Raw genomic sequence first — 27,197 nt, 5'->3', positions numbered from 1 at the left:
TGGACGAGCGCGGGAGTATTCTTAAAGGTATAACGCACCATAAGATCACGCAATGTGACTCAATCTTGATAATTGCTTCTTTTTTGGACAGTAAATTAGCCATTTACAACAAGGTTAAGGCTTTTACCGAATAAAGTTAAAACTGTCACTTTGACTGTGATATCCCATCAACTTTTTAATAGTGCAGCCTGCAATGCCCACTACAGGCAGAAAAGAGAACAACAAAATTTCTTCTAGATTTCACTGACAAAAAAATGTTAAAACAAACCAGTAAGTCATTACGTTTAAATGATTTACTAATCAGTTTCAAGAAATAATAGAAAAACTTGTTTTTATATAAAGCTTTATTATAGAATTTTCACAAAATCTACTATACTAATAGACTGGATGACAAGGACACAAGCAGAAGAAAAGAATGACAAATACAGCTTCCTTTTAGAAAATATTTTGCATCAAAGGTCCTAGAAATGCCTGACACACATTTAAAATCTGGGGTTATTTCACTCACAGTTTATTCATAATTATTGTCTCTTTAGAGTTTTTTATTTACTTGTGTGACATTGTATGGCTGGAACAAATAAAAAAACGTAAAAGTAGTGAGGAACTAAACGAAAAACAAAGTCCATTTCACCAGCATCGGAAAAGACATTATGTAGTGGGACAATATCAGTGAAAAAGGGTTTTTTAGCTGTGAGTTTATCTGGAATTTTATATTTTCAACAGGAGACCTTAAAGGGAAAACCTTAAAAACATCCATAAAAGCATAAGCTGTTGCAATAAAATATGGTGGGAAGGGTTATGATTTTGGCCTCGTTTTACAGAAAATCAATTTATGTTCATTTTGTGTATATTGACATGAATCAAGCCAAATGTGAGGCTATATGTAAAGTGCCCTCATCAAGAGCATTTAAAAAAAAAGTTAAAAATCCAGACCTCAACTTGACAAACTTGCTGAGAACTGAGCTTTACCTAACATCCATGTATGTTTTGATTCTAGATTGCTTATTGACCTACGTGTGCTATACATGCCACAATCACGTCCTCCTTTTGATCTGGTCCTGCTGATTTCTTTCCATCACTGCCTTAAAAAAGGCAAGATTCAACGTGGCACCCAATCAACCTCCCACTGTTCAACTCCCGTATTCCCACCGCTATTTCCTCATTAAACATTTAGCTTTATCAGACATAATTACCTGAAAAATACACTCCACAGTGCACGCATCACTTTATCTACATTTAGGATCGGGAGAAAACAACTGATGTTGGTGTAATTCAAACAAAGTTCTTTGATGAAGAGACATTTTTGACATTTCTTTTTAAATCACACACATTTGATGGTGGAGTAGGTTTGTTTTCTTGCTCTGGAAACCTGAGGCTTTGCTTTAGTAAACAATAGGATTTCCCGATCACACCATGAAGGCATTCACTTCAGCTTTGAGCAAAATAGATTAAAGGTTTTTAAAAGACATTTCATCAAAATGGTGTAAATTTGTGCACCATTTTTGTTTTAACTTGTGTATGGGTTGGAACTTCAGCCGATTTTGACACCATTGAACCAAACACTGAAACAAATGATTTATAGGATTAACACAATTAAATAGGGGAAACGTGTTGCACCTAATTTGTGTGGATAGAATTTTTAATTCTTCTTTGTGCTGTTTCAACACAAATGGTTTCAGTCAATCTGACATTTTTTGAGTAGAATTCACGCAATCTCTACACAATTTCTGATAAGCGGATAAGAGGTTTGTACTAAAATGACTGTGGTTTCAATAATTTGGTAAAATGCCTGTAGATATTCTAGTTTAAAATAGACATTAGCAGCATTTCAGCCCACCTTCACATCTGTGGGAAATTGTGTTTCAAAACTGCAGTGCTGACTGAAACCACAATGACAGCCCCACAAGTGTCCTTCAAACGTGTACGATCACACGCCCTCATTATGCAGACATTAGGATGAGAAAGGGGATGAATGCAGGCCAGCGTTTGATCACTGGCTCAGAGTGCTGCTTCTAAAGGGGGTTATTGTGTTTCTCCCTCCAGTCTGGTCCTTGAAGTAGCGCTATGGCAACAGCCTGCAAAGATGCAGCTTGATTATAGCTGAAGACGGAGGGATGCTTCTGCCATGACAGAGAAAATACACAGAAGAACTCTTTCCAACTTTATATACACTATTGTTTACTCTACTGTGTGTAGTCTTATTATTATTATTGTTTGACCTCCATTGAGTTGTTTCCCCCTTTTGAGATAATATCAATCATGAGATCTGTGGTCATATGAACATTAAGTTAGAGTAAATGAGATCAGCTTCTGGGCAAAACAGAGAAATCTGAACGTTAGCATTTCACAATTCATACGCATCATCGCTCTAGGTGTGAGAAAATCACTAAAAGTGAGGTATCTAAATAAAGAACTAGACATAGGTTAATCATTTGACAAGACTGAATGATTCACATGAAGAGCAACCACTTAAGGATTATGCAGATCTATTTTTGTTAAACAGAAGACATTTTGTTGTTTTTCTTTACCTTTTTTGCTTTTATTTAAGCGTTTAGGGCTTGTAATTAAACAACAAGAAACCTCTTTCTGTGCGAGACAGTGTGTACATTATGTGTTCTGTTCCTTCCAGTAAATATTACAGAGGAGAGGAAAGCAGGAAATGAAAAAGATAAATGACTTTGGCAGCAATCTGGATAAGCACACAGTGTTGCAATAAAGTGTTTGAAGGAAGGGAGTGAGATTTTCCAGAAACTGCTTAAGAAAATATAATATCGTTGGCAAGAGAAATGCAGCTTAAAATACCCTGGTTGAAATATAACGTCTACAAGACTTTTCCATACCGGGAGTTTTTTTGTAAGGGCATGGCCAAAGTAGAAAAAAAGGAGAGGAAGAGTTTAAGAAATATGGATAAACGAAATGTATACTTGACAAAAGTTATGAGAAAAATTGAGAAAGCTACCAAACGCTGTTTTTCCCCTCGTCTGTGTTTTTAAAACAAATTAATGGCTTCATAAACTAGAGATGTTAGAAAAAAAGAGGCATCTCTCTAGCTTCCTTTTCATGAAATAGCAGTTAAAAAGTGCAGAGTCATGCTGAATGCTTCATTTCTGGAAATAGGGATCAAGGAAAGGTTCTGTTCTTGTTCGGTCGATGTTATCGCGAGATTTCTGGGCTTTATAAAACCTCCTGATAGCGCACTCGAGCCCGCACGTTCGCTTCTGACAGTTGGTGTGGCGTGATCGCTAAGAGGTGAGTACCATAATGCCTTCATCTTACCACCCCCCCCCCCCCCTCTCGTTTACTTGTGTTTTTAAAGGTTTTTTTTTTTTTCATACAGTTAAACCCGGAAGTTTTCAGTTCAACAAGTGTCTGTTTATTTCCGTTCGGGATTTGATTTCGTGTGGAAAATCAAATAACCAGATTTTTTATAACTTTTATTTCCCCATATTATATTAAATGAATTGGGTCTTAAGACTAACACTTTTGGGCCTCTAAACGTTTTCTTTCTTTCTTTTTTTTAAGCGTTGTGGGGCGTGAAAACCTCTCTGTTCCCCAAAACGGGGCGATCTTCTTTCCCACCAAAAGTAAAACATTTAACTTTGTCTCCCACATGCGGAAATGTAAACTAAAAGAGGCGCTCGTAAGCTGTAATAAATACTAGTTTAAGTGGACACTGTCTAAATAACATTCCAACTCTTTTTCAAACCATTCTCTCATTTGACGCTTTTATTTTGAAAAACCCACTTCATTGATCCAGTTCATTATTTTGACTTTTGTATCATGTTCTTTCTAAATGTTGTTATATTTCACGTATCCAGTTGATTATGCATTACGTTAAAACTCTTAAAACTACTACTCTTACTACTTCCTCTTTCATGGATGCATAGATTCGTGCTTTTTGTCTGGCAAACGAGGAAGGCTTTTTTTTTTTTTTTTATTTAATCCCACTTCCTCCTTCTGTATTTCAGTAAGGACAAACATGGCAGCAGGAAAGGCAAAGATTGGAAGCCTGGCCCCAGACTTTACAGCTAAGGCTGTGATGCCTGACGGCCAGTTCAAAGACCTGAAGCTGTCAGATTATAGAGGTAAAAGCCTCAGTCTATCTTGTAAACAATAATTAAGGCAGCGCAAGAGCACTAATACCTTATATTTTATTTTTCCTGTTTCACTCTTCCTACAGGAAAGTATGTCGTTTTTTTCTTCTATCCTCTGGACTTCACCTTTGTGTGTCCCACTGAGATCATCGCCTTCAGCGACGCTGCTGACGACTTCAGGAAGATTGGCTGTGAAGTCATCGCTGCCTCTGTGGACTCTCACTTTTCTCATTTTGCATGGTACTTTCAGATTTTTAACATAATACCTTGTGCTTCAACTTTTGCAAATAGTTGAAATCAATTTTTCTTTTTGTTTTGGTTTGAAAGGACAAACACACCACGGAAACAAGGCGGTCTGGGTTCAATGAAGATCCCCCTGGTGTCTGACACGCGCCGCACCATTTCCACAGATTATGGGGTCCTGAAAGAAGATGAAGGCATTGCTTACAGGTGACACAACAGAGTTTTTTTTATTTTTTTCTATTTGCACATCCCTAAATTAGACCTTAAAGTGTGGATGCCATGCTTTGAACAACTTTGTCAAATAAAAAAGCCCTTTAAACGCTGATTCTATTGATACCAATAGTTCGCGTCGAAAAAAATCCGAAGCATATGAATAATAGACATCTTTCGAAGGAATCAGAGATTTGGATCTGCCGCTAGAGCGCAGGCTGGAAGTGAACCCGATATGACCTGTGACGTCATGAAAGGCGTTGATTTTCGCAGTTCCGCTTCGGACAGCATGTAAACAAAACCGGTAGTCTTCGTTTCTCTCGTGTTTAAATCTGTTAATCATCAACATGCCAAGTCGTTGTGTGGCAGCTGGATGTAGCAATACATCTACTGAAAGTGTATCTGTGTATAAAATTCCCAAACAAGAAACGCTGCTGAAAAGGGGAAAGTTCAAGAAGGTGGACGGCGAAGGATTTTTCCCTCCAGATCTGCAGGAGAGAAGTCTGCGTTTTCGAAGGGACAAAAACCGGGACACAAACGAAGAATTTTGAACGGAGAGTTGGGAGGAGGATCTTGGCTTCTGAGTCGAGGAAAGGCGGGTGAGCTGGAAGCGAGCGAGCCGTTTTCTGGGTCGGAGAGGACGGCGCTGGAGTCGGGAGCGGAGGCTGCTAAGCTAGTGTGCATCACGATGGATCACATTGAGGCGAAGTAGTCGTGTTTTCTGTTGTCCTTGGATCCAACTGGAGTATTTCAACGCACTCAATGTTTTGCAAGAGAAGCAACAGGCCTGCAACGTTTTTTTTCTTTTGCTTTTGAGGTGCCGGTACCATGAGTAAACTAAACTGTGTGTGTGTGAGCGCGCGCGCGCGCACGAGAAAAGGTTTCAAACGGGTTCAAACGGGTAAAACTGTTAATGTTCCACAGTTGTTAATGGTATACAGTGACTTTGTTAACTAAAGAGTAGTAATATCTGGGAAACTTTTATTTTGTGACATTTATTTTGTAAATTGGGTTGAAAACCAGTGTTTACCTTTGTTTAGATTAGGCCAAAAGGGGACATTTTGAGTATATTTTAGGGTAAGTGGAGTAATTTAATTTTATACATTTTTTAGACTTGCTGGAGTCTAGCCGAATCTTCATGCTGGCTATCGTCATGATCGGCATGATCACTAGACCTACTACTTTCTGCTATATCCTCCTCACTTTCGCAAAAGGGTTCGAATCGATACGGTTGCAAAAGTGACTCATCATCATGATAATCTCCGCAACTTTCCTCTTCATCTTTCTGTTCATCTGATGATAAATCGCTAATAGAGACGGTAGCATCACTCTGTGCTTCGCTATCGGTGCTAGCCATGTTGTCTGCCTTGTCTTCCTTTCGTTACGTCACAAACAGGGCGGCGCGAATTCGGCGGAATGCGTGAAGCCGGCGGCCGTCCTCGTTGTTTATATTGCGTTTTTCGCTATTTATTCTTTTTCGAAAAATATTAAAAACAATCGCAACATGAAATAGAAACTATTTACTATATTTTGGCTTATTAAAATAGGCCATGTCACCCACACTTTAAAGTTGACTTAAACCTGCAATTTTTTTTCTTCTCTCCATGATTTTAGAGGTTTATTCATCATTGACGATAAGGGCGTCCTGAGACAGATCACCATCAACGACCTGCCAGTTGGACGCTCGGTTGAAGAGACTCTGCGTTTGGTTCAAGCGTTTCAGTTCACTGACGAGCATGGAGAAGGTATGATACTACTGCTGCTATTACCTTGATCTGCATGCCTGGGAATAATTACTTTGAAGCAAATGTTTACAGTATGTTTATTTGCATTACAATACAAAAAATACTACATTTTTGGATTATTTTTCCTAAAACCAGACTTTTTTTTTTTTTTTTAACCCTAACAAATATTTTCTTTACACTGCGCCTGTGCTTTTATACTGGCACATTGTTATAGTGGGACCTGCTGCTCATCGCTCTTTCTTTTCAGTCTGTCCAGCTGGCTGGAAACCAGGTAGTGACACCATCAAGCCTGACGTCCAGAAGAGCAAAGACTTTTTCTCCAAACAGTAATAAAGCTACGACTCAAGTCTGCTGTAGGAGCTGTATTTTGAAATAGTATTTAGCACAATGTGTAAGTGTCCACTGTTCCTGTTTTGGAATGCTCTCCTGTCCATGTGGTGAACATTGTACTTGGACCAATTTCTTACTGTTGTTACAAAGATTCCTACAACCATTGTTCTTGAAATGGAACCAGATGACCTGTTCTCACGGTTTCTTTTTTTTTTTTTTACTGTAAGCATCTAAATAAAGAAAAAATGGACTCCTTTTTAAGGACTTTTGCTCACTAAAAAATAAAGGTGAAAATGCCAATAATGTTGTGAACAATGTACTTTAAATGCCCACGTAGTGCACAGAAAACTGCAGTAAAAAAGTATCAAACTGCAAAAAAGCCTGGTGTTGATCTACTTCCTGTTCCACAAAGCCTACCGTACTTCTGGAGAAGGATAACTTAATGAAATCTGAAAATTAGGCACATAAATTAGACTGCGTATAGCTGGAAATAAGTGTTTAAGTGTTAAAAGCTAGATGGCCTGAACCCTCTGGTCTTTTATTAATGAATTAAAACCCTTTAAACAAATTTAATAAAACTTTATTGAGCCAAAAAATACAGATACAGACAAATACAACCAAAACACAGCAATGACCATAAAATGTGATGTAAATAGGAAATTACAAGTCAAATTGTAAAGAACACGAAAAGACATTTACTCATCGAGAGAAGTACAAAGTTATACAGTATGGTACACTTTGAAAGTATGAATATTTCTAGGAGTGTTCTATGAAAATTCAGTTGTAAAATATTGGGACAAATTATAAATCTCACTCTAATGTTAATAAAATTTGGTTGGAAAATTGCCAGTATTATGTTTTATCAAAACTAAAAGGTGTAAACTACATCACGTAAAACTTCACGCGGGAAAAGATGACGCAACAACATTGGATAATTTTCCCATCAGCAAGCTTTTACAACTGCGCCTAACTTAACCTAAATAACTCAAACGTGTTTTAAAACCAGACAAAACTAAGTTGTTAGAGTCTAAGTCTACTACTTTATAGCAAACTTATTAGCGTGTACACGTTAAGATATATTAACGCTAATTCGTTCGCTAGCATTTGCGGTTAGCTACTAGCAAGTTCAGTAGAAGAAAATGACGTCCGGGAAAGTCTGTATGAGAAACAAAGAGAAAACGTCAGAGGTTTGAACATACATTTTTAAAAATATATTTTATTGCCAATCTAATGACATCTCTGTACACTTTTTGGGCTTGTTACAATTTAAAGTTTCTTTTTGGTGTTTTCACTTAAAAACCTGTGTTTTGGTACTTTAAGTGGCCAGGGTTGTTTCTGAATGACCTAAAAACCAAGAAGGAGTCTCTGATCTTTGTCAAGAGGATGATGGCTGTGGCTGTGTCCTCCATCACCTACCTTAGAGGGATTTTCCCTGAGTATGCCTACAGATCCAGATATCTAGCAGGTAACTAAGTACACCAGCCTACAATATCAAATCAGTGTCAAAATAAAACATAGACAATGTTTTAATCAAGATTGTTGTGAGTTTTCATGGTTTTTAAAACGTAATCATAAATAAAACTCAAAATAGTTTATTTTCTTGTTTTTCTTTTTCGGCAGATATGTGCATCAAAGTCTTGCATGAAAACGGCAACACCCCGGGCGCAAGTAAAGTTGTGAAATGGTAGAAAATAAAGCAAAATGTTTTAGGTTTTGAGAGCTTGTGTAGCTCTGAAGTTTAGATCCTTGTTCTGGTAAATTCTCATCCTGATTATTTCTTCTTTTAATTTTTTTCTTAGGCTGATGGGATCCTTTGATGCATTGGAGAAACAGTATGTAAGTCGGTCACTTTTCCCAGTCTGACATTTCTGTCCTCACATTGGAATCTCTTAATATTTCTAAATGTTTTCCTTTTTAACAGCTGCAGGTTATATCCATTGGGGTAAGTTCATGCAAACATGCAGCTTGTTCAAAAAGATGGACAGCCAAAGCTGATAGCTTGTTATTGTTGCAATCAAGGTCTACACCGATCCTGAAAATCCTAATGTGAGTAAACTCAATTTAGAGAATTTAACCTCCACGTTCAAGTCAAGGGTAACAAAAATACCTTTTGAATTTTTTTTTACATGACAGTGCATCATTGAGGCGTACCAGTTTAACTTCAGATACACTGAAAAGGGACCCGAGATGAACATTCTCAGGTTTGGATCCTGAAAGTATTTGCATCCGCCGTACGGCGACTGACTAGAAGTTCTTATGCAATGACAGGAACAAAAACGTGGAAATGCAAGTGACGCTGGAAAACACCAAGCAAGCCTCGGTGCTGCTCATCAGGAAGCTCTTCCTGCTCATGCAGAACTTGGATGCCCTTCCCAACAAAGTCTACCTCACCATGAAGCTCTACTACTACGATGACAGTAGGGGACTTTGTGGCACTTTGTATCAAGTCTGAAATCAAAAGATCTGATTTTATTTTTGTATTTTTTTTGCTCTATTTTACCTCAAAAGTCACTCCTGCAGACTACCAACCTCCAGGCTTCAAGGAGGGGGTGTACGATCACCTGTGGTTTGAGGGAATGCCTGTGCACTTCAAAGTGGGTGAGGTGCACACATCTTATCACGCCTTGAGAGTCCAAGTGTCTGTGGAGCAAAGCCAGGTGGAGAAACTTCAGAGAAGAGATTCCCTGAAGGAGAGCGGGCCACTTTCTGTGGATGAGGAAAAGAAGGTAAGCTCAGTGTGAAGATGCTACAAAACAATTTGCTCCTGGATCTGACAATTCTCCTTTTTTGTAGGTTCCTTCAAAGAAAATGGACACTGAGGGGGATTTCCCTTCTGAGGATGGTAAGACTGCTTCCAAAAACCTGTTAGTTTGAGCGTTTTAGTATTTATTCTTCATCTTTCCTTTAAAAGAGTCTGCACAGTTCAAGAAACCTGCAAGACCTCTTCAAAAGGTACAGTACATTCATGAGTTTCTGACTAAACTGAAAAACACACTATGTTGGTTTCTCATGGATGGTAATACGTTAGTCAAGTATGCAGAAAATACAGCTTTTTTATTTTTGTGTTTTCTCAGAGAAGGGCAGCAACCAAAACTCTGGTGACCAAGAAACGAAGAGTTTAGACAACCAGACGAGTTTCATTTAGTGTTTTATTGTGATCCATACAAACAGTTCAAGTTAGGTTTGTAGCAAAAAAAAAAAAAAAGAAGACTTTAGGCACTGTTTGGTAGAAAAAAAAGAATATCTTTTGTGATTTTGGACAAAACAAGTGAATTTGTTGCTTCATGTTATAAACTTGTTCGGAGGTAAAAGAAATAAAGATTTTTGCAAAAGTTGACGTTCCACGCGAGTCCCGTTTATAATAAATGATCTAGAATCAGAAATCCTTCAGTTGAAACAAGAATCAGTCTGTCCTCTAGTATAAAAACATCCATAAAACTTTCCATTTTTGAATTCACTTCATTTGTGACTCAAAGCTGCAGCTCTAGAACAGGCTGTCCACATCTCCCATCTCCACAAACACCGTCTTCATCTGGGAGTAGAACTCAATCGTCACCTGGCCGTTCTCCCGTCCTATACCTGTGGAGTGCAAAGATTAGAGAAAAACAATGAGCAGCAGCTTCAAAGCATGATAGTACTTTTGACACAGCAAGTGGATTACTCAGATATTCATTGTTGCAAACTTTACTGGGAAAACAATTACAGGAGCTTGGAAAAGTAAGAAAATACAGTGGTCCCTCGCTTTATCAGGGTTTACCTTTGGCGATCATGCAGATTTGATTTGTGTATAATTGTGCATGCTTTTTTTTTTTTTAAACAGCGCCTTGTGTTCTGCATCCTGATTGGCTGTAGACTATTGCTAATCAATTTCCTCCGTACCATGTCTCTTGTACGGATTGTGTTTAATTTGCCAAATCTACATAAATCTGTAATTGCGATCAGATCTTTGTTTTCATACTAAAGTACTGGACTTTTTTTTTTAAACATAGGTTTGAAATTTGATCGTTTAAACAAGAGATAAAAGTGTGAAAATGCTCGTGTGTGTCAGAGAATAGTATATATAGTGTATAGTGAGGAGTTTTACGGCCTTAAAACATAAATATACAGTTGACGTATTTATTAGAATGCAACTCCTGTGATAAACGAGGGGACTCTGCATACATGATTTGTGATATTTTCCTCTGAAAAGGCAGTTTTACCTGACATTTTGAAGCCTCCAAACGGCACCTCCACAGGAGTGACGTTGTAGTTGTTGATGAAACAGGAGCCGGCCTTTAGGTGCTCAACCACTCTGTGGGCTCGCTTCACATCCCTTGTTGCAGCAGACGAAGGGTTAAAATAGCGGACATGTTAACACACACATATTCATATCAGAGCTCCTATTCTGAATTAAACACACATTCTTGTCTTCATTTCTGTAAAATGTGTATATTTCTGTGAATCCATATCCATCATCTCATGCATTGTGTGTTTTATTCAGAGCTATGTAAAGATAGTAGGGGTGTAACGATACGCAAAAATCTCAATTCGGTTCGATTCAGAATTTCATAATGCTCAGTTTGGTACATTTCGGTTCGGTGTTTAACAAATCTGCCTGATATGAACTGCTGTTTTATGAACTATTATTTTATTGTTATTTATTGTGTGTGTTTTGCTGCCGGACACCTGAATGTCTCCCTTGGGAGATTAATAAAGTTTTTATCTATTTTCGGTATTTTTTCTGTACAAAAAACGAAGGCAGAAAAAAATTACGTGCAAAATGCATTTATTGGTTTTACATAATAATAAATAAAACTGACATATGTAGGTGATCTGCTTTATAAAATAAGAACAACTATTAGCTGGCAGGAACCAAAAACTTTGGATAATTAACACTGGCCTGAAAAAAAATCATTTAAACTAGCACTTTTTTTTTTCTTGTAGACCCAATTGTTACAGTCGGGTGATGCTGTTTTAAGTTGGTTAACAGATTAGATGTGTTACTGTGGCATACACTATCTTTGTGTAACCATGTCAACACACAGCAATCGACTTATCCAACTGTCTTTTCCCTTCATGGATGCTGACAGCAAAGCTGAAGTGTTCCCCCCACACAGGAGAGCGTAAGGACATGGGGGGGGTCCTCATCTCTGGCCTCATGTCTGCATATGTTTACATGCTTACTTTCCGTCACCTAATAGCGTCTCGGAGGAAACTCACGGCTAACGTTACTTCTGCCTCGGCACAAAGTTAATACTGTGTCAACCTGGGGGTTAGCCCCGCCTATAGCCACTAAGACTCATGGGAAGTGCGAAATCTTGTGCGTTGAATTCTTCACCATCACTGAGAGAGCTATGAAGAGAAGTGAGGTTCATGCTGTTACGCTGATTGTGTGTGTTCATAATAAATGGGTTTAAATGCCAGAAAAGGAGATGGAGCAATCTATTTCTCTGTCTACTCTCTCTCTGAGACTGAATGAGTGTGTGGTGCATGAGGGGAGGATAGTCAACGCAGCTAGTTAATAAGCAGTTCGGCTCTCGTTTCCCGCTACTAGTGACAAAGCAGCTGGGTCTTTACAATGCATATGCGGGGAAAAAAAAGAAAAAAACGTACCGAAACGGTTGGGTTCAACTACGTGTATCGTTACACCCTTAGAAGATAGTATCTGATCCACACACGTTGCCTGTCTGGTCACATTGGTCAGTCAGCTGCAGATGTCTCTAACCTGGTGAAGATGCCAGCAGCCAGTCCCAGTGTCGTGTCGTTGGCTCTCTGCAACGCCTCCTCTTCTGTTTCGAAGGACAGCACAGACATGACTGGACCAAAGATTTCCTCCTTCACACAGGTCATGTCATCCGTGCAGTCCCCTGAGAGATGGACGGCAAAGAAATATGGAAAAAAACGGAGAGGTCAAAATGAAGAAATGGGCGATATGGCCAAAAAATAAAATCCCATTTTTTTCAATCCAAACTGGATTTTCCATTTTAATCAACTTTTTTCTCCCTTCTTCTTCTTTTTTCACAAAAAATGGAATATATAAAAAAAGAACTATTTTAGTTTAACATCTCCTTTGGGAATTGACTCCAACACAAAGTTCAACTAATGACATAGTTGTCTCTAAATCAACACTTCTTATTACACAATTAATCCAACAGGTTTATCCTCCAGTTCTGCTGGATCCTGTTAGAAATCCTCTGCTCCTTCGGTTCAGCCAGTGTTTTCTTTTCCTCAGCCTCACAGAAGAAGCTCCTCTTAGCTTAGTGCTGTTTTCACATCTGTGCTCTGCGAGAGACCGACGGACTGACTTTACGCCGAACAACGGAAGCCCAAGAGAGCTGGGAAAATTAAATCTCAATTTCCCCCCAAAAAAGAAATAGTCTAAAATGACAAATTTGAATTAATCGATTAATCGCCCGGCCCTACTCAAAATAAAATTACAAAAAAGGAACTTACCAAGAACACACGGACTCATGTAGTATCCACCTCTGAGTTTGGGATCTGATGGGACAAAAGGTTCTCCTCCACACAACACTGTGGCTCCCTAACAGCAAATAAACACAAAGTTTTAAAGCAAGCAAAGCAACAGATTCAAATGTAGAACTTCTGTTACCTCTGCTTTTGCCTGCTGAACATACGATAAGACTTTGTCCAGGTGGGGTCTGCTGACCAGCGCTCCCATTCTGGTGCTCTCTAACAAAGGGTCTCCTATGGAAATGGCTTTTGTTCTTTTCACCACCACGTCCACAAACTCAGGCAGGATGTCCTTCTGCACGAAAACCCGCGTACCGTTGCTGCAGACCTGAGAGTCAGACGGAACAAATGGAAAAATAAAAAAGGATTCCTTCATTTTCAATCTCAGAACAGCCAGACCAGGAGACCCCACCTGGCCTTGAGAGAGGAAGTTGGCCATAAGGGCCCCCTTCACGGCATTCTCCACATCGCTGTCCTCAAAAATAATCAGCGGGGATTTCCCTCCCAGCTCCAGCGTCACAGGTTTGATCCCCTTTGATGCCATCTCCATGATCTGATTCACATGTGAGAACATTCAGAACAGAACTGGGCCTCTTTGATAGAATATTTCTGGACTGCATCTCCGACCTTCTGTCCCGTGGGCACGCTCCCGGTGAAAGACACCTTGGCTACATCAGGGTGATGGCAGAGCAGGCTGCCAGTCTCCTGACCCCCCTGGACCACGTTAAACAGCCCCTCCGGGGCGCCGGCCTTTGCATAAATCTCTGCCAGTAAGACCGCCGTCACAGGAGTCACCGGTGACGGTTTAAAAACCATGGAGTTACCTGGAACACATGATGGCAACCATATGACTAATCTAATAAACTCTTCAATATGATGCCAAAACAAGAGAAATGTCCTTGAGCGCCATCTACTGGCAAGATTTCACATTTCTAACCATGAACTCATTGTAGCCACTCTGATGAAAATCGGGGTTTTAACATGTTCTTGTGGCATTTTTCTGACAATGGAGGACAAAGATCAACAAAATTAAGCTCAAAATTTCATTTTGAATCAGGAGCAGAAGAAAAAACAGTTTGAAAAGGGTTATATTTGTGACGTAGAAAATATGCTGGGGGCCACAAGCTCCCCCTGCTCCATTCTGATGCAGACAGCTAGATCCTAGATCAATGGTCGGGAACCTTTTTGGCCGAGAGAGCCATAAACGCCACATATTTTTAAATGTAATTTTGTGAGAGCCATATAAAATGTTTAAAGCTAAAAATACAAGTGAATGTGTACATTTAATGTAATTTTAACACTTTTAATACCACTTTTAAAGTACAATAAGTCTGTGGATTCTTTTAATAACATTGTTATTGTAGGCGACTGAGTTGGACTCAGTGGCTGTGGGGTAGCGTTCTAAGTTCCGGAGTTCATTGAACGCACCAAGCAGAGATGCTGGTTGGCCCTCAGTTCTGTTGCTCAGCCTGTTGTTGGGTAGTTTGGACCAATGGGGTAAGCTATAAAGGAAATAGGAGGGCTAGCGGGGTAGAAAGTTGGGGGAGCACTCTCGGCGGGAGAGTCTCAGGAGTTGGTGAATAAATTGTACGCCGTCGGTTACGGCCTGCAGTAACCAGAATAAAGAACCCTAAAAGAGGTTAAGTCTCTGTGCCTCACTGTGGGAAACAGACGGTACATTATGCTGTTGCTAATAAATGAGTATTTCTTAGCATTAATGCTACTTCTGGTGCTGCATGGTGGTTTTGCTGATGGTCTTATCTGGTTGATACGTGGTGAGTTTAAGCTTCATGCAGGCGTTGAGACTTCTATCCGTTAAACGTGATCGTAGGTTGGTCTGAATGTTCTTTAGATGTGAGAAAGACTGCTCGCGTGTAGACGTGGAGCCAAACATAGTCAGTACAGCCATACTCACACGTTGCAGTGTGTGGTATGTGACGGGCAGCGTGTTGTAATCAGAGCGCCGCTCACCTTGCTGCCTGCGCCCACTACGCCCTCCCCTTTTATTCTCAAAGACGGGAGCGTGCATCTGCCGGGACGGCAATTTGCAGGTTTCAGGCTGTTACAGATTTGGGGTTTTGATGCGCAATACATTAGACGTTGAATTGACACCATACTTTACAAACTGGCATCGCATCGCACCCCAGAAGGAATGGTCTAATGAAACGTTAAGTTTTTTGTTTTTGTTTTAATAGTTAAAGATTTGTCTGCGACCCAGATGTGGCCATCAACAGAGCCATATATGGCTCACGAGCCATAGGTTCCCGACCCCTGTCCTAGATGTACATCTTTGTTTTCCTCGTCTGAGCTGTATGCCTGGATAGCTCCAATACTGCTCACCATTCTTGTTGCACCAGAAATGTTAGGTTGGGGTTGTTGTGAGGGGCTGTAAGATAATAAGCCATCAATGGAAGCACGTGGATAACGGGAAGTGTGTGAGGGGGGGTGTACCCTGAATCAACATTCCCGGCCACAATTTAGAGGCAAATTTCTAATGAACTCCTGCTGCTCTGCAGAAAAAATGTCCTAGGAAATGACAGAGGTTTTACCATTTTGGCTAAAAAAGGCATAACCATGATTAAAAGATCACTGGGAACACTTCTAAAATACCGTACATCAAAAGAGTGGGATTTTAATACTTTTGTTCAACTCATTGCAAGAATGAAAGTATTTCCAGCGAGAGGAGAGTCCTGCTCACCACAGGCCAGGGCTGGAGCTGACTTCCATGCAGCGATCTGAAAGGGGTAATTCCAAGCCCCGATGCCAGCACACACTCCCAGGGGCTCCCTGCGGGTGTAGGCGAAGGATCCTCCGGCTAACTGGACATGCTGGCCTTAAAACAAGAGGTTGACAAGGTTGGATGAACAAGCTGGGCTCTTTTCCATTTGGTTGGCATAAAACTTAAAAAAAAAAAACAACTTTATTACTGACTTACTTTTACTTTATAGTTAGTTTTTTAAACTAAAACTTTTATCTTTTTTTTTACTTGAGAGCCACAATGGAGGGATACAGGAGCCTCATTTTGCATGTTAAACTGAATGTGCATTTTGGGCTAACCTGCCAGAGTACTGGCTAGTCCTGCATAATATTCTATGCACAGCCTTGCAGAGTCCACATCCAGACGGGCTTCTGTGATCGACTTCCCATTGTTGACCACCTCCATCTCAGCAATCTCCTCTCTCCTGCTCTGTGTCAAACCACAGCAAATGCCAACAAATGCATTCAGGCAGACACAAAACTGGAGGAAGAAACCGATTTCCTTCTGTGCAGTATCATGCAAGATATGTAAACTAAGTTACCCCATCCTATCTGCATGGAAAAAAGGATCAATGTGTGTTTTTTTTTTCATGTTTCATACCTCCATTATGTGGGCAGCATTGATCATGATCCTCGCTCTCTCCATCCCAGACATTTTGCTCCAGTAGCCAAACGCTGACTTGGCAGCCTTGACAGCCTGATTGACCTCATCACCGCCACAAAGTTCCAAATGGCACAAGATGCGTCCTGCAAATAGAAATACGCAGCATCTAAAACAAACGTAAACAACAAAGCTTAGTTTCTTGGATTCGTCTTTTCTATACATAGGTTTTTGCGGATATTAAAGTCCTCCTCCGATCATCTTTTGAGCTACTTTGAAAACATTCCTAGTGCTCTTTTAATTAAGATAATGCCGTTTTTTGTGCTAAAATCTGAAAAACCTGTGTCGCTTTCTAGGCCATAGTTTCTGCAGACAGGCAGGAGTTTATTAGAAATATGCCTTTCAGTTGAAGGCGGGAGCAACCCCGTCCCCCCTTCCCTACCCCTTTCCTGTTGCTTAAACTGAGCAGGGGGGTTGTGGCCAACACAGTGTATCTTCTACAACACAAATAAGAATTTCTTGGATAAACAAATTCTTAGAAATGGAAAGTCGATGTTATTTTCTTTGAAAATGACCTCCATCATTAAAAAACAATAGAAAAACACAAGGACATGTTAAAAAAAGTGCCAAAAAACACACTTGTCACCACAGTGGATCTTTAAGGTTTATAGACTTCTGTGTTTAGTCTACATACTGTCTGCTTTACCCAATTTTGATTTGCTGAAAACAGAATGTACCAGAAAACCAAGCACAAAAAAACTAAAGCAAATGTTTTATTTCATTTATTTAACCTTAATTTGACCGGGAAATTCCATTAGATCAAATCTCTGAGGCCTGGGCCTTGTGCTCGCAGCTTGAAAATTTGCTGCACGAACAATGGGAAAATAATAATTGCATAAGAAAAAACAAACGCCACACATGAATATATTTGTCCAAAATAAGAATATTTATAGGTATAAGTTTCAAATAAAATGTTAAATAAATTATCCTAAACCTCCAAGGTTAAAGAATAATGAATAAAAGATCATAAGAAAGTCGTGGTCAAAGTCCAGATTTAGCAAAAAAAAAAAAAAAAAAAAAGACAAAAAGTCAACAGTCTGTTTACCTGTTGCTGGTTCGTAAACATTCTCCGTGCTGCATTTTTCTTGACCAGCCTTCCTCCGCCCTGCCCAGTAGTTCAAGGGGTCTGTGATGGTTACCGAGCCGGAAGAGAGGCACCGTGCGGCCGAGGTGGCAAGGACGGCCGCCCGCCACCGTGAGGACGCAGCCAGCCTCTGAAGCATGTTAGTTTATCCGAGCCGTTTGCTCTAAAATCCTATAAAACCTAAAGAAGGATAGCTAAGACGGGAAGAAATGACACGCACGACATAAGGAGAACAACTATACGTTCTTCCTTTATCTGGGGGCGTATGAGTTCCTAACTTACGTAAAGTTTTCTTATCTTTAGGAGGTATTGAACTGTTTATGACCGTAACTCAGAAGAAGGACCGTAACACTAGTTTTTGGTGAACAAACATGACGTCAGAGAATGCCGTTGAAACGTAAAAGCCAATTTGCTAGTTAAGCCGTCAATCAAATGCGACTACTTAATAAACAATTTCAGACTTTTTTTTGAGTGGAAAATGTTCTCATTCTCAATTATGACAACAATAAATATATAAATTCAATTAAATTTAATTTTAAAAAATTCGAATTTTCTGTAGCGTAGAATTGTGGGAGGAGCTTCGTCACAATGATTTTCCCCGCACAGCCGCTCTAGCTGCTCATTGCAAGCATGGCCGGGGACAGCGAGGCTCTTCTTAAAGACCATGACGAGAACACCAACGGTGTCCGGCAACCTTTCCTCATAGGTGTCTCTGGTGGCACCGCCAGTGGCAAGGTTGGCACTCCGACCGCCTTATTTAGGCGGCCTTATTTACTGTCATATTAGATTTATTTATTTATTTATTAGTTCAAACGTGGCTCTCTGAGTCTCGCCCTAGTGTTGCCGGATGCTAACGCTAATGGACCGCGTGGCTTTATGACGCAAGGCTGAGCCTTCATTGTCAGCTCGGTCATTTCTTTTTCTTTCACAGCACCACGCGGACTTTGAAGCACTCCCGCTTTATATTAGTCACTGTTCGCAAAAGCAATTGGGACCTTTTAATAAAAAAAAAATCTTTGTTAGCACACCTAGCTAAATTCCATCACATGTAAGCTAACAATGTCGCTCGCTCAGTCGCTGTCAGACAAAAGCCGGGTTTCATTCTTCGAGTTTTTTAATCTGTAAACAATAAAGGAAGGAATTTTTTTTTAATATAAAATATTTTGACCGACATTTTAATTCAAGATCACTTTAGCCCAACATGTATCCTATGAATTGAAGTTTAGCCCGCTTTATGCAAACTGGTATGTTGTTTAGAGGTAGATAAGTCTGTGGAAAATGCCAAAGACAGGATTCGCCCACGCGCCCTTATTGTTCGACTCTGCGCTTCAGTTAAATTTAGAACGGTCTTTTTTTTTTAAAGCTACCGTTATTGATTATAGTAGCAACAGCTGACTCACTGAATGGGACAAAATGCAAACGTCATCACTTTTTTCTTGGGTCAGCATTGATTATATTCCAGGTTTAATTTCCACATGATCTGATGTCTGTACTGCTTGCAAAGGGATCTGGTTCTGTTTTAATGTTCTCACTATTAAATGAAAAACTTGAATATGCTATAAAAAAAGTGGAAAAGCTTAACCCCAGCCTTGTTTTATCCGTATAATTTTATCTAAAGATGGGTATTTTGTGGTGCCACAAAGGAATTTCTGAACTTGAGTCAACATTTTAGTAGTAAAATGAATTTTATTCATGTCTTTTTTTTTCTCTCTCAATACATTTTTGTGAGGGATTCTACCTTGAAGCATTGACACGCCTTATTACTGTTGCACTCAAGTGCTGCAGATGACAGAGACTCCAGAAGTGGGACGCCCAGATTCATTGTTGCACAAAGTTGTCTTTTCACTTGATTATTTTATTTTAAATTTATTTTTTTGTGAGTCTGTGGGCACAAAGCAGCAGTGGTTCAGGCATTGGGGAATGTCCAGTCAGCACTTGGTTAGACATTTCAGTGGGGGGGGGGGGGGGGGGGGGGGGGGGGGGGGGGCAGTGAGGACACAAGCCCGTAACCAGAGGGCGCTTAGATTGATTGGACTTCATCTCCCTCTCGTCTTGTTTTTTAATTTTCATAGAGCTCTTTTATGATGGAATATTAGGAGTGCCACAGTTTTACAAGAAGTTGCACAATTATTAGGAGAAAAGTCAATGTGTTACAAGAAATCATACATTTATAACTTATAATTATAAGTATAATTTTACAAGACAGAAAGTTGTGCTTTTCGAAAATAAAGTTGGATGTTTACACAAAAGTGAAGCAGGTTCAGCAAGACTCTTGAGCCGTGATGTCAATTGCTGAAACATTGTCAATTGTCTTTGTGACATTTTTGCAGCTGATAGTGACATTGTATTTTGGGGGAGAAAACTATTTTTCTTGTAAAATTAATGACTTCAAGGAAAAGATTTACTCCCAAAATATTCATTTTTTTTCCTTATTGTACTACTTTTTTCCCTAATAGTTTCACAACTTTATCTTTGTACAGTTTAGACTTTTTCCTCATTTTATGATTTTTTTTTTCTACAGTTTTTACCTTTTCCTCAGTTTTACACCTTTTTATTCTTGTAAAAAATGAACCTTTTTCCTCTCATAATTTGATGACTTTATTTCCATACTTTTTTCTTCTTTTAAAACGTTTTGATTCTGTCATATTTGCTCTTTGTATTTTCTTCTTATGGAAAACCCTCCTTTTATCTGCAGTCATCTGTATGCGAGAAGATCATGGAGCTGCTGGGACAGAACAAGATAGACCACCATCAGAGGCAGGTGGTGATCCTCAGCCAGGACAGCTTCTACAAGGTTCTTACTCCAGAGCAGAAGGCCAAGGCGTTGAAGGGCCAGTACAACTTTGATCATCCGGGTGAGATGACACACAACCTTATCTTTGTGTTATTATTGCAGCATTGTGTTTATATTTACCAAGGACACAGCGTCTTTTTCAAGGTGGTTATAATGTCAAATGTGTGTAAATAAAGTCATTTTTATCTTTTTTTTATAACATAAGAGGGGTTATTCTAGTTGTTTTAGAAATGGAGCAGCCTCCCTTTGGGACTCATACAGGAGGCCACACCTGCTAATGAACCATTCTTCCATTGTTTGATGTAGAATGGTGTTGGAGAGAGAGTTTTACCTCCAAATAACAGGGAAAAAACTGTCAATTTGACCTGAAAACCCTTACGTGGTTACTGCAGGTGTGCTGGTGTAACTGTAACAAGTGTTGTTTCCTTCTCGTCAGATGCTTTTGACAGTGAACTGATCATGCACACGCTCAGGCAGATTCTGCAGGGGGAGACGGTGCAGATCCCTGTTTATGACTTTGTCACCAATTCCAGGTGAGTCGGCTTTTTTCATGTGCAACTAAAATCAGAATAAAATGACCGACTGTGATGGATGTTTTTATTACATAAAATGAGGCTGGGGTTAAACAATTGATTTTAGAGAATTGGCTATATCTTTATGTGCGAGATGCACCTTTTTGTAATCAACAGAATGATTTTTACCAGAAAAGCCACCTCTTGTATGCAATTTAGTTTCTGCTTTGGGCATTGACAAACATAAATTAAATATATTTTTAAAAATCCACCCTAAATTGATGTAGGACTTTGTCACTGCTACCCCGCTTTGCATTATTTATTTAGGCTTTATTTGCTTTTTTCTGTGTGGAAGTACTCACAGAAGAGGAAACTTTTCTGTGTTGTTCCAGGAAAGAGGAGTTTATTACGGTGTATCCGGCCGATGTGGTCCTTTTTGAGGGGATCCTCATGTTCTACTCACAGGACATCAGAGATCTGTTTCAGATGAAGCTCTTTGTTGACACAGATCCAGACACGCGGCTCTCACGTCGAGGTGTATAGCAAAGAGTTTTGACGTCCACAGCCTCTCTGTTGTAGCTGTTTTTATTTTTACTATGCTAATTCATCACTTGACTCTTTTTAGCCTGTAAGTTTTTTTAAACCAATACAAAACTAATGGTGTGAAGTTCTGCATTAATAAAAGGTGCTCGTTCCTCCAAACTAACATGTTTCATTCTGTCTTTGTTTCAGTCTTGAGAGACACTACTGAGCGCAAGCGGGAGCTGGAGCAGGTGCTCACTCAGTACATCACGTTTGTGAAACCAGCCTTCGAGGAGTTTTGTTTACCTGTAAGTAAACATTTTTGATGAATTAACCCCTTTCGATGTTGTTGTTGCAAATGTTGACCACTAGATGGCATGAGGTCATAGATACTTTGATAAAGTGTTTTTTTTAAATGTTTTTTTGGTCTGTAGTTGGGTGGTTAAATATATAATTAACGTATATTTAAATTCAAGTATGGATCTACTGCACAGCTTTATCCTAATTGTGTCTTTTTCTGGTAGACAAAGAAGTATGCAGATGTAATTATTCCACGGGGAGCAGATAATCTTGGTAAGGTCAAAAAAATGTATTATTGGAACAGATTTGACCTTATTTCCTTCAAGCATTAAAGCCCTGTTACTCCTGATGTAATCCATTAGTGTTAAATCACGAGTCCCATTGTCAGTATGTTTGCATCACATTTTAGAAGAAGCTTGAACATGTTGCTAAGGGCAAGAGTTTCTAAAATGAAGAATATAATTGTTGAAATGTGTTTTTTTTATAGTAGTTTCTTTTTATATATATGTGTGTATTTTCAGTGGCCATCAACTTGATTGTACAGCACATCCAGGACATTCTGAACGGCGGGCTGAACAAACGCTACAACGGCTGCATGAATGGGCTTGGGACTCCCCGGCAGCGGCGGACCTCAGAATCGAGCAGCCGACCCCACTGACCCCGTGGCACCTCTCTTCAGAGAGGAGAGGAGTGTAATTGTTGAGTTAAAGATAATAAAAAAAAAAGCCTCTTGGCTTCACTGTATTTAAGACGGGGGGAGAAAGACAAAGATAAATTGAGATGCCTTGTATTATTATGACCGCTCCGCTCTTGTCAGTTACTTGGATTTTAAGTGTTCAACATGGATTTAAGTTCCTGTCAGGAGGATAAATGGAAACTTTTTTTTTTTTTGTTCTCGGTGTCCATTGCTGCTTACAGGAACTTCCTGTCAAAAGCAAGCTTTTTATTTCTATTTCCTATGTCTGATAAAACTTGAACCCCCTAATGAACGGGGCATTTCAGATGTTTGGAAGAGTTCCAAACAAAAAAAAGAAGAAAATTGAATTAAAAATCTGGAAGGATTGCACTCCACTGACAATCTCCTTAGTGTTTTCATACTAGTTTTGTCCACTTTTTAGGTTGGGTGGCTGTTGCTTTACTTTGTCCATTACTGTCCAAGTTTCTCGTTTGTGGCGAAACGTCGGATTTAAAGTGACGACTAAAGGGTTAAACTGGATGCGGTTAAAAAGAATTCCAACCAAAAATACATATTCCTTCATCTTTATGATTGATTTAAAGGGATTTTGGGTTGAGCCAAAATATTCAGATGTGTAAATAACTTGATTTGTGTCCCTGTATTTGGGGACAGCCAGGTGTTTCAGGTGGTGCGTGCACACTCAGGTCAATCATGACGGTTCATCTACAATGCCATAGCAATACCAGTCCTGTAGAAAAACGGACGACAATGCCTCAGTGAAGTTGCCTCAGGTTCACTTGTACAGTAAGCATCCACACCTGCTAGCAGAAAAACATTTTCATCTGTTTTTTTTGAATGACAGCTCTGTATTTTTGATGTATGAAGGAACTGAATGATGTCCTCTGAATGGTTGTGGAGCTTAAGACTGATTTTGTGATTTGTAATGAATGAAATTATGAATCACTTCATGGTCAATAAACTGACAATGTTGCATTAGTTGTCTTTGAAATCCTTTCTTCTGGCTGTTGAAAATGTACCAGTTTTTAGGTAATTGTCTTAAAATCTAAATGTTGGCAAAAAAATAGTGTTGGAGGTATTTCTGGACGCCCTCTGCACCTTTAATGTTTTCCAATCCTGGTCCTTTAAACATTGTCCGGATTGATTTCTACCCCAACGTGCTCAAACGTCTAGATCCATGCTATGAGGGAGTTTCATTTTAAAGTCTTGAAAGGTTGGTGATGAACTGAATTCGGTGTAAAATATTCAACTTTTTCCTTTAACAAAACAGCATAAATAAAGAAAAGAGTTTACTGTCAGGATCAGGTTTGGATACTTCTTTGGTTCCTTGAATTTGGACTATTTTGACTTTTTCCCCAAGGGAAAAAAGTACTTTTAAAGACCAGAGAAAGCACACACAAGAAATAAATTAAGCCACAAATCTAAACTTCACCTTTTCCAGTAATTACATCATTAAAAAATGTATGCTTATGGGAAGAACATTGTATTTTTACGCAGGTTAAAACCTATAGCTGGAACCTGTAAGACGCTGACATTTGCACCTGCGTGGTGTAATTATAGCATTTCCGAGGAACCGTGAAGGCACCATACATAGTCAAGGGAGGAGCGTCAACATGGTGGTATGTTTGAGGCGTTTGTGTTTATTTCTGGAGTAAACGTGCTCGCAGTTTTCAGGTCTTTTAATTTCAACGTCTTGTTTTATCCAACAGAAATTTGGCCTCCAGTTCAAGGCCACCTTAGAAAACGTCACGAACGTGAGGCCGCTGGGAGAGGACTTCCGTTGGTTTCTGAAGGTAGCACTGCTCTCAAGCTAGCATGCTAAACCAGTGCGTTTTGAATTGCTTTTTTAACCTGAATTAAAAAATTAAAACACCTTTTTGAACGTTTGGGATGTTTTTACTGCGTGTAAGGCGCGTTTTATGTAGGATATAGTGTCCAGTTTTCAAACACGAATTGAAATCTACTAAAACCTCTTAATTAATAATAGTTTCAAACTTGTCTGATCTTTGACTTTGTGTTTTTTTAATCCTTCGTTTGTTTAGCTTAAATGTGGGAACTGCGGCGAAATTCCTGACAAGTGGCAGTATGTGACCTTAGTGGTAAGATTAAACAGGAACCCCCCCTCCCATTTATTATTAATTTGGGGGAATTTCCATCAAATTGTTCTTTTTGTTGATGTTTTCATAGGAGAGTGTGCCCTTAAAAGGAGGACGAGGGCACGCCAGCATGGTACAGAAGTGCAAGTTGTGTGCCAGGGAAAATTCCATTGGTATGCTCTTGTGTCATTTAAAAAAAATCATTTTTAGTTTAGAATCAGCATTTTTCTAAGACTCTTAATCATAATGCTTTCTTTTTTTCAACTTGCAGATATCTTGGCGGACACAATAACAGCCTATAATGTAAGCAAGAATCTTTTTCTGCACAAAAGCACACTTTGAGTCAAATAAAAACCTGAAAACAGAGATATTCAAACTGTGTTCATCATGAAGGCTTTTTAAAAAAAGTTATATCTGGCTGATGGCTCCGTATTTGTCATGGAAATGAGTTGTGCGAAGGACCCCCACCGGAATTGGTTTGTATAGAAGACAATACTTTTTTTTTTCCTAATAAACAAACACCTTAGTGCATGCGGACGCACCAGACACCAAACTGAAAGCAGAAAAAAAGGCAAAAAATTCTGTCTTAAATGCAGATGTTGTGCTAAGTGGAATTTGCAGATGTTCAATCTTGTGTGTGTGTTTTTGTGTGTTTGTTGGGAGGAAGGCTGAAGACAACGAAACCTTCAAGACGATGGTTCAGTTTGAGTGTCGAGGTCTGGAGCCCGTTGACTTCCAGCCACAAGTGAGTTAAAGACCCAATGTGAAGGTTTTTTGTGTAGGTGTTGTGTGGGCCAGAAGGTTAACGTGTTCTGTCAAGTGATGCTATAACACAAAAGCAAAGAACAGCACTTTCATCCAAAAACCCTCAAGATTTAGTTACAAAATTGTTTTGTCTTTATTTCGTCGTAAAACTGAAGCTCTGTATTTCATGTTTGAGTCGATCTTTTCTGATTGTATATTTGAAGAGTTCTATTAACTGTTGATACATTTGGGTTTTTGGGAAAGACGTGGGTTTTTGATAATTCATAAGTGAAGATTAAATAATTGAAAATGAAACTCCCCACGTTTAGTTTCACTTTTAATCGCAACCTATTTGTACCTAAAAAATTTTTTTTTCTTTTTTAATTCCAGTTCTGATGTGCAGGTTTTGTTTGGGGCAGCTCCTCAAACTGGTAGAGAAGCTAACAAGGCTGGCCAGTGTTCAGTGATGTACACTGTTATCCAGTCTTTAGTTCCTGTGCCAGCAGTGCCCCCCCCCCCCCCCCCCCCGCAATGATTTGGTAGCAGATCAATAAAAAAAGGCAAGTTTATTTGTATTGCACAATTTGTACATAAAGTAACTCAAAGTGCTTCACAAAACAGGAAAATGCAAAATTAAAACATACATAATAATTCTAAAATTTACTTTAAAAGAAAGGACAGAGGAAAAAAATGAATAGGCGTGTCGAGAAAGGACCCTTTACGGCTAAACAGGAATGTTTTCAGTCTAGATTTGAATCTGTCTACAGTTTTTCTACCTGATTTGGTCTCAAATGAAAAGTTGCTGTGTTTCGGTTGTTGTGTATTGTTTGAAAAGGAATCGCAAACTGTCCTTGGAAATCAATATGTGACTACAAAAAAAAAAAATCCACACATCTCTATTTGCACATTTTCTTTCCTCTGCTAAAGAAATGACTTTGAGTGTTTGTTGGTTGAAGTTTGTTCAAATATCCCCAAAAGTATGTTGACAAAATAATAAATATTTTTTTAATTCTGATGGTGTACTTTGGTCAAATGCATGATGGGAATTAAATTGTTTAGATTTTCTCCCTTTTAAATTTGTCATGCCTCTCCTGTGTTTCTGAAGGATGAAGTGATTCATATGGTGAGTCTTTTCTTTTTTTTCCTTCAGGCTGGCTTTGCTGCAGTGGGAGCAGAAACCGGAACACCTTTTCCTGAAGTCAACCTGCTGGAAAAAGTACGTTCAGGACCAACACTGTTCCCAACACTCAAGTTGTAATAAGTCTCTCGTTTTTAGTCGGTGCTTCACCCTAAATTCATTCATCACTGTTTCAGAAATGTTCCGTTTAGCTATGTCCGCCTTCCTTTTCCAATTTTCAGGACTGGACAGACTACGATGAGAAGGCCAGCAAGTCAGTCGGGATCTATGAGGTCACCCATCGGTTCACTAAGTGTTGATGCCGTCCTCCCATAACCTTTAGGACGGGGTGAATGAAACACTGCAGCCAAGACTCCAGACTCTGATTCCTCCAAACCAGAGTTCCTCCTAAACAGAGAGCGTGGACTTTGAGTGATGAGGAACATAAATGTATGTGAATGTGACACAGTTAATTCCATCCTGGATGGATCAGTTTAATTACATACATGCTTTTTTTCTTTTTTTTACTACCTTTGTCAATAAAGGTTAAGTTTACAATTCTGAATTTAATTTTCCCTTTCTTTTGCTTTAAATAGTTTTAGTTGAACTTCATGATGGACTAGGCAGATTTAGAAAGTTAAACATGGCTGTAAAAATGAACCTTTAGATAAAGATTAAAGTTTTTTTGTGCCATCTTAAATTACCCCACCCTTACATTGATGTGTTCTTCCTACCAACACTAAGGTGGATAAAGGTGGAAAGATTTCATGTAATCCATGGACACCAGTGAAGATCACAAGTCATTGACGAAAAAGGTCCAGAGCACTGTCTAGTGGGTCTAGAT

The 27,197-nt window shown here is 39.2% G+C and overlaps 5 protein-coding genes across 6 annotated transcripts; 4 read left to right on the top strand and 1 right to left on the bottom strand.

Moving 5' to 3' along the window:
* Positions 1-3,124: 3,124 nt before the first annotated feature.
* Positions 3,125-6,994, top strand: LOC101175597 (peroxiredoxin-1). Of its 2 annotated transcripts, XM_023965078.1 has the most exons (7): positions 3,212-3,249; positions 3,523-3,584; positions 3,969-4,085; positions 4,181-4,334; positions 4,422-4,544; positions 6,162-6,292; positions 6,540-6,994. In XM_023965078.1, exons 3-7 carry the CDS (start codon positions 3,980-3,982, stop codon positions 6,620-6,622), a joined length of 597 nt encoding a protein of 198 aa, XP_023820846.1. In that variant the 5' UTR covers positions 3,212-3,249; positions 3,523-3,584; positions 3,969-3,979; the 3' UTR covers positions 6,623-6,994. The 2 variants fall into 2 exon arrangements, with proteins under 2 accessions (XP_023820844.1, XP_023820846.1); XM_023965076.1 differs by lacking the exon at positions 3,523-3,584 and having other exon boundaries at positions 3,125-3,249.
* Positions 6,995-7,111: 117 nt separating this feature from the next.
* LOC101175349 (HORMA domain-containing protein 1-like) lies at positions 7,112-9,827 on the top strand. Its single transcript, XM_004079076.4, has 12 exons — positions 7,112-7,809; positions 7,943-8,087; positions 8,243-8,306; positions 8,422-8,458; positions 8,544-8,564; positions 8,642-8,668; positions 8,756-8,823; positions 8,891-9,039; positions 9,131-9,348; positions 9,416-9,464; positions 9,534-9,574; positions 9,697-9,827. The coding sequence occupies exons 1-12, from the start codon at positions 7,762-7,764 to the stop codon at positions 9,742-9,744; spliced, it is 915 nt and encodes a 304-aa protein (XP_004079124.1). The 5' UTR covers positions 7,112-7,761; the 3' UTR covers positions 9,745-9,827.
* LOC101155544 (aldehyde dehydrogenase family 9 member A1-B) lies at positions 9,753-17,948 on the bottom strand. Its single transcript, XM_004078994.3, has 11 exons — positions 17,536-17,948; positions 16,431-16,576; positions 16,130-16,259; positions 15,771-15,905; positions 13,700-13,896; positions 13,485-13,625; positions 13,212-13,400; positions 13,055-13,142; positions 12,327-12,468; positions 10,822-10,934; positions 9,753-10,201 (listed from the first exon to the last, which is right to left on the bottom strand). Exons 1-11 carry the CDS (start codon positions 17,711-17,713, stop codon positions 10,107-10,109), a joined length of 1,554 nt encoding a protein of 517 aa, XP_004079042.1. The 5' UTR covers positions 17,714-17,948; the 3' UTR covers positions 9,753-10,106.
* Positions 17,949-18,178: 230 nt separating this feature from the next.
* Positions 18,179-23,374, top strand: LOC101155299 (uridine-cytidine kinase 2-B). The gene is made up of 7 exons (XM_004078993.3): positions 18,179-18,309; positions 20,270-20,429; positions 20,805-20,901; positions 21,273-21,415; positions 21,613-21,710; positions 21,927-21,975; positions 22,224-23,374. Exons 1-7 carry the CDS (start codon positions 18,205-18,207, stop codon positions 22,358-22,360), a joined length of 789 nt encoding a protein of 262 aa, XP_004079041.1. The 5' UTR covers positions 18,179-18,204; the 3' UTR covers positions 22,361-23,374.
* A 535-nt stretch (positions 23,375-23,909) lies between these two features.
* On the top strand, positions 23,910-26,918 carry c17h1orf123 (chromosome 17 C1orf123 homolog). Its single transcript, XM_004078992.4, has 8 exons — positions 23,910-24,015; positions 24,106-24,189; positions 24,439-24,495; positions 24,584-24,665; positions 24,764-24,795; positions 25,160-25,237; positions 26,387-26,452; positions 26,596-26,918. Exons 1-8 carry the CDS (start codon positions 24,010-24,012, stop codon positions 26,671-26,673), a joined length of 483 nt encoding a protein of 160 aa, XP_004079040.1. The 5' UTR covers positions 23,910-24,009; the 3' UTR covers positions 26,674-26,918.
* Positions 26,919-27,197: the final 279 nt, after the last annotated feature.

The sequence above is a fragment of the Oryzias latipes genome, chromosome 17, assembly GCF_002234675.1.
Source record: "Oryzias latipes chromosome 17, ASM223467v1".
In the NCBI taxonomy this organism is placed as follows: domain Eukaryota; kingdom Metazoa; phylum Chordata; class Actinopteri; order Beloniformes; family Adrianichthyidae; genus Oryzias; species Oryzias latipes.
Note: the sequence above shows the minus strand (reverse complement) of the source record. Positions and strands in the feature narration are given on the sequence as shown.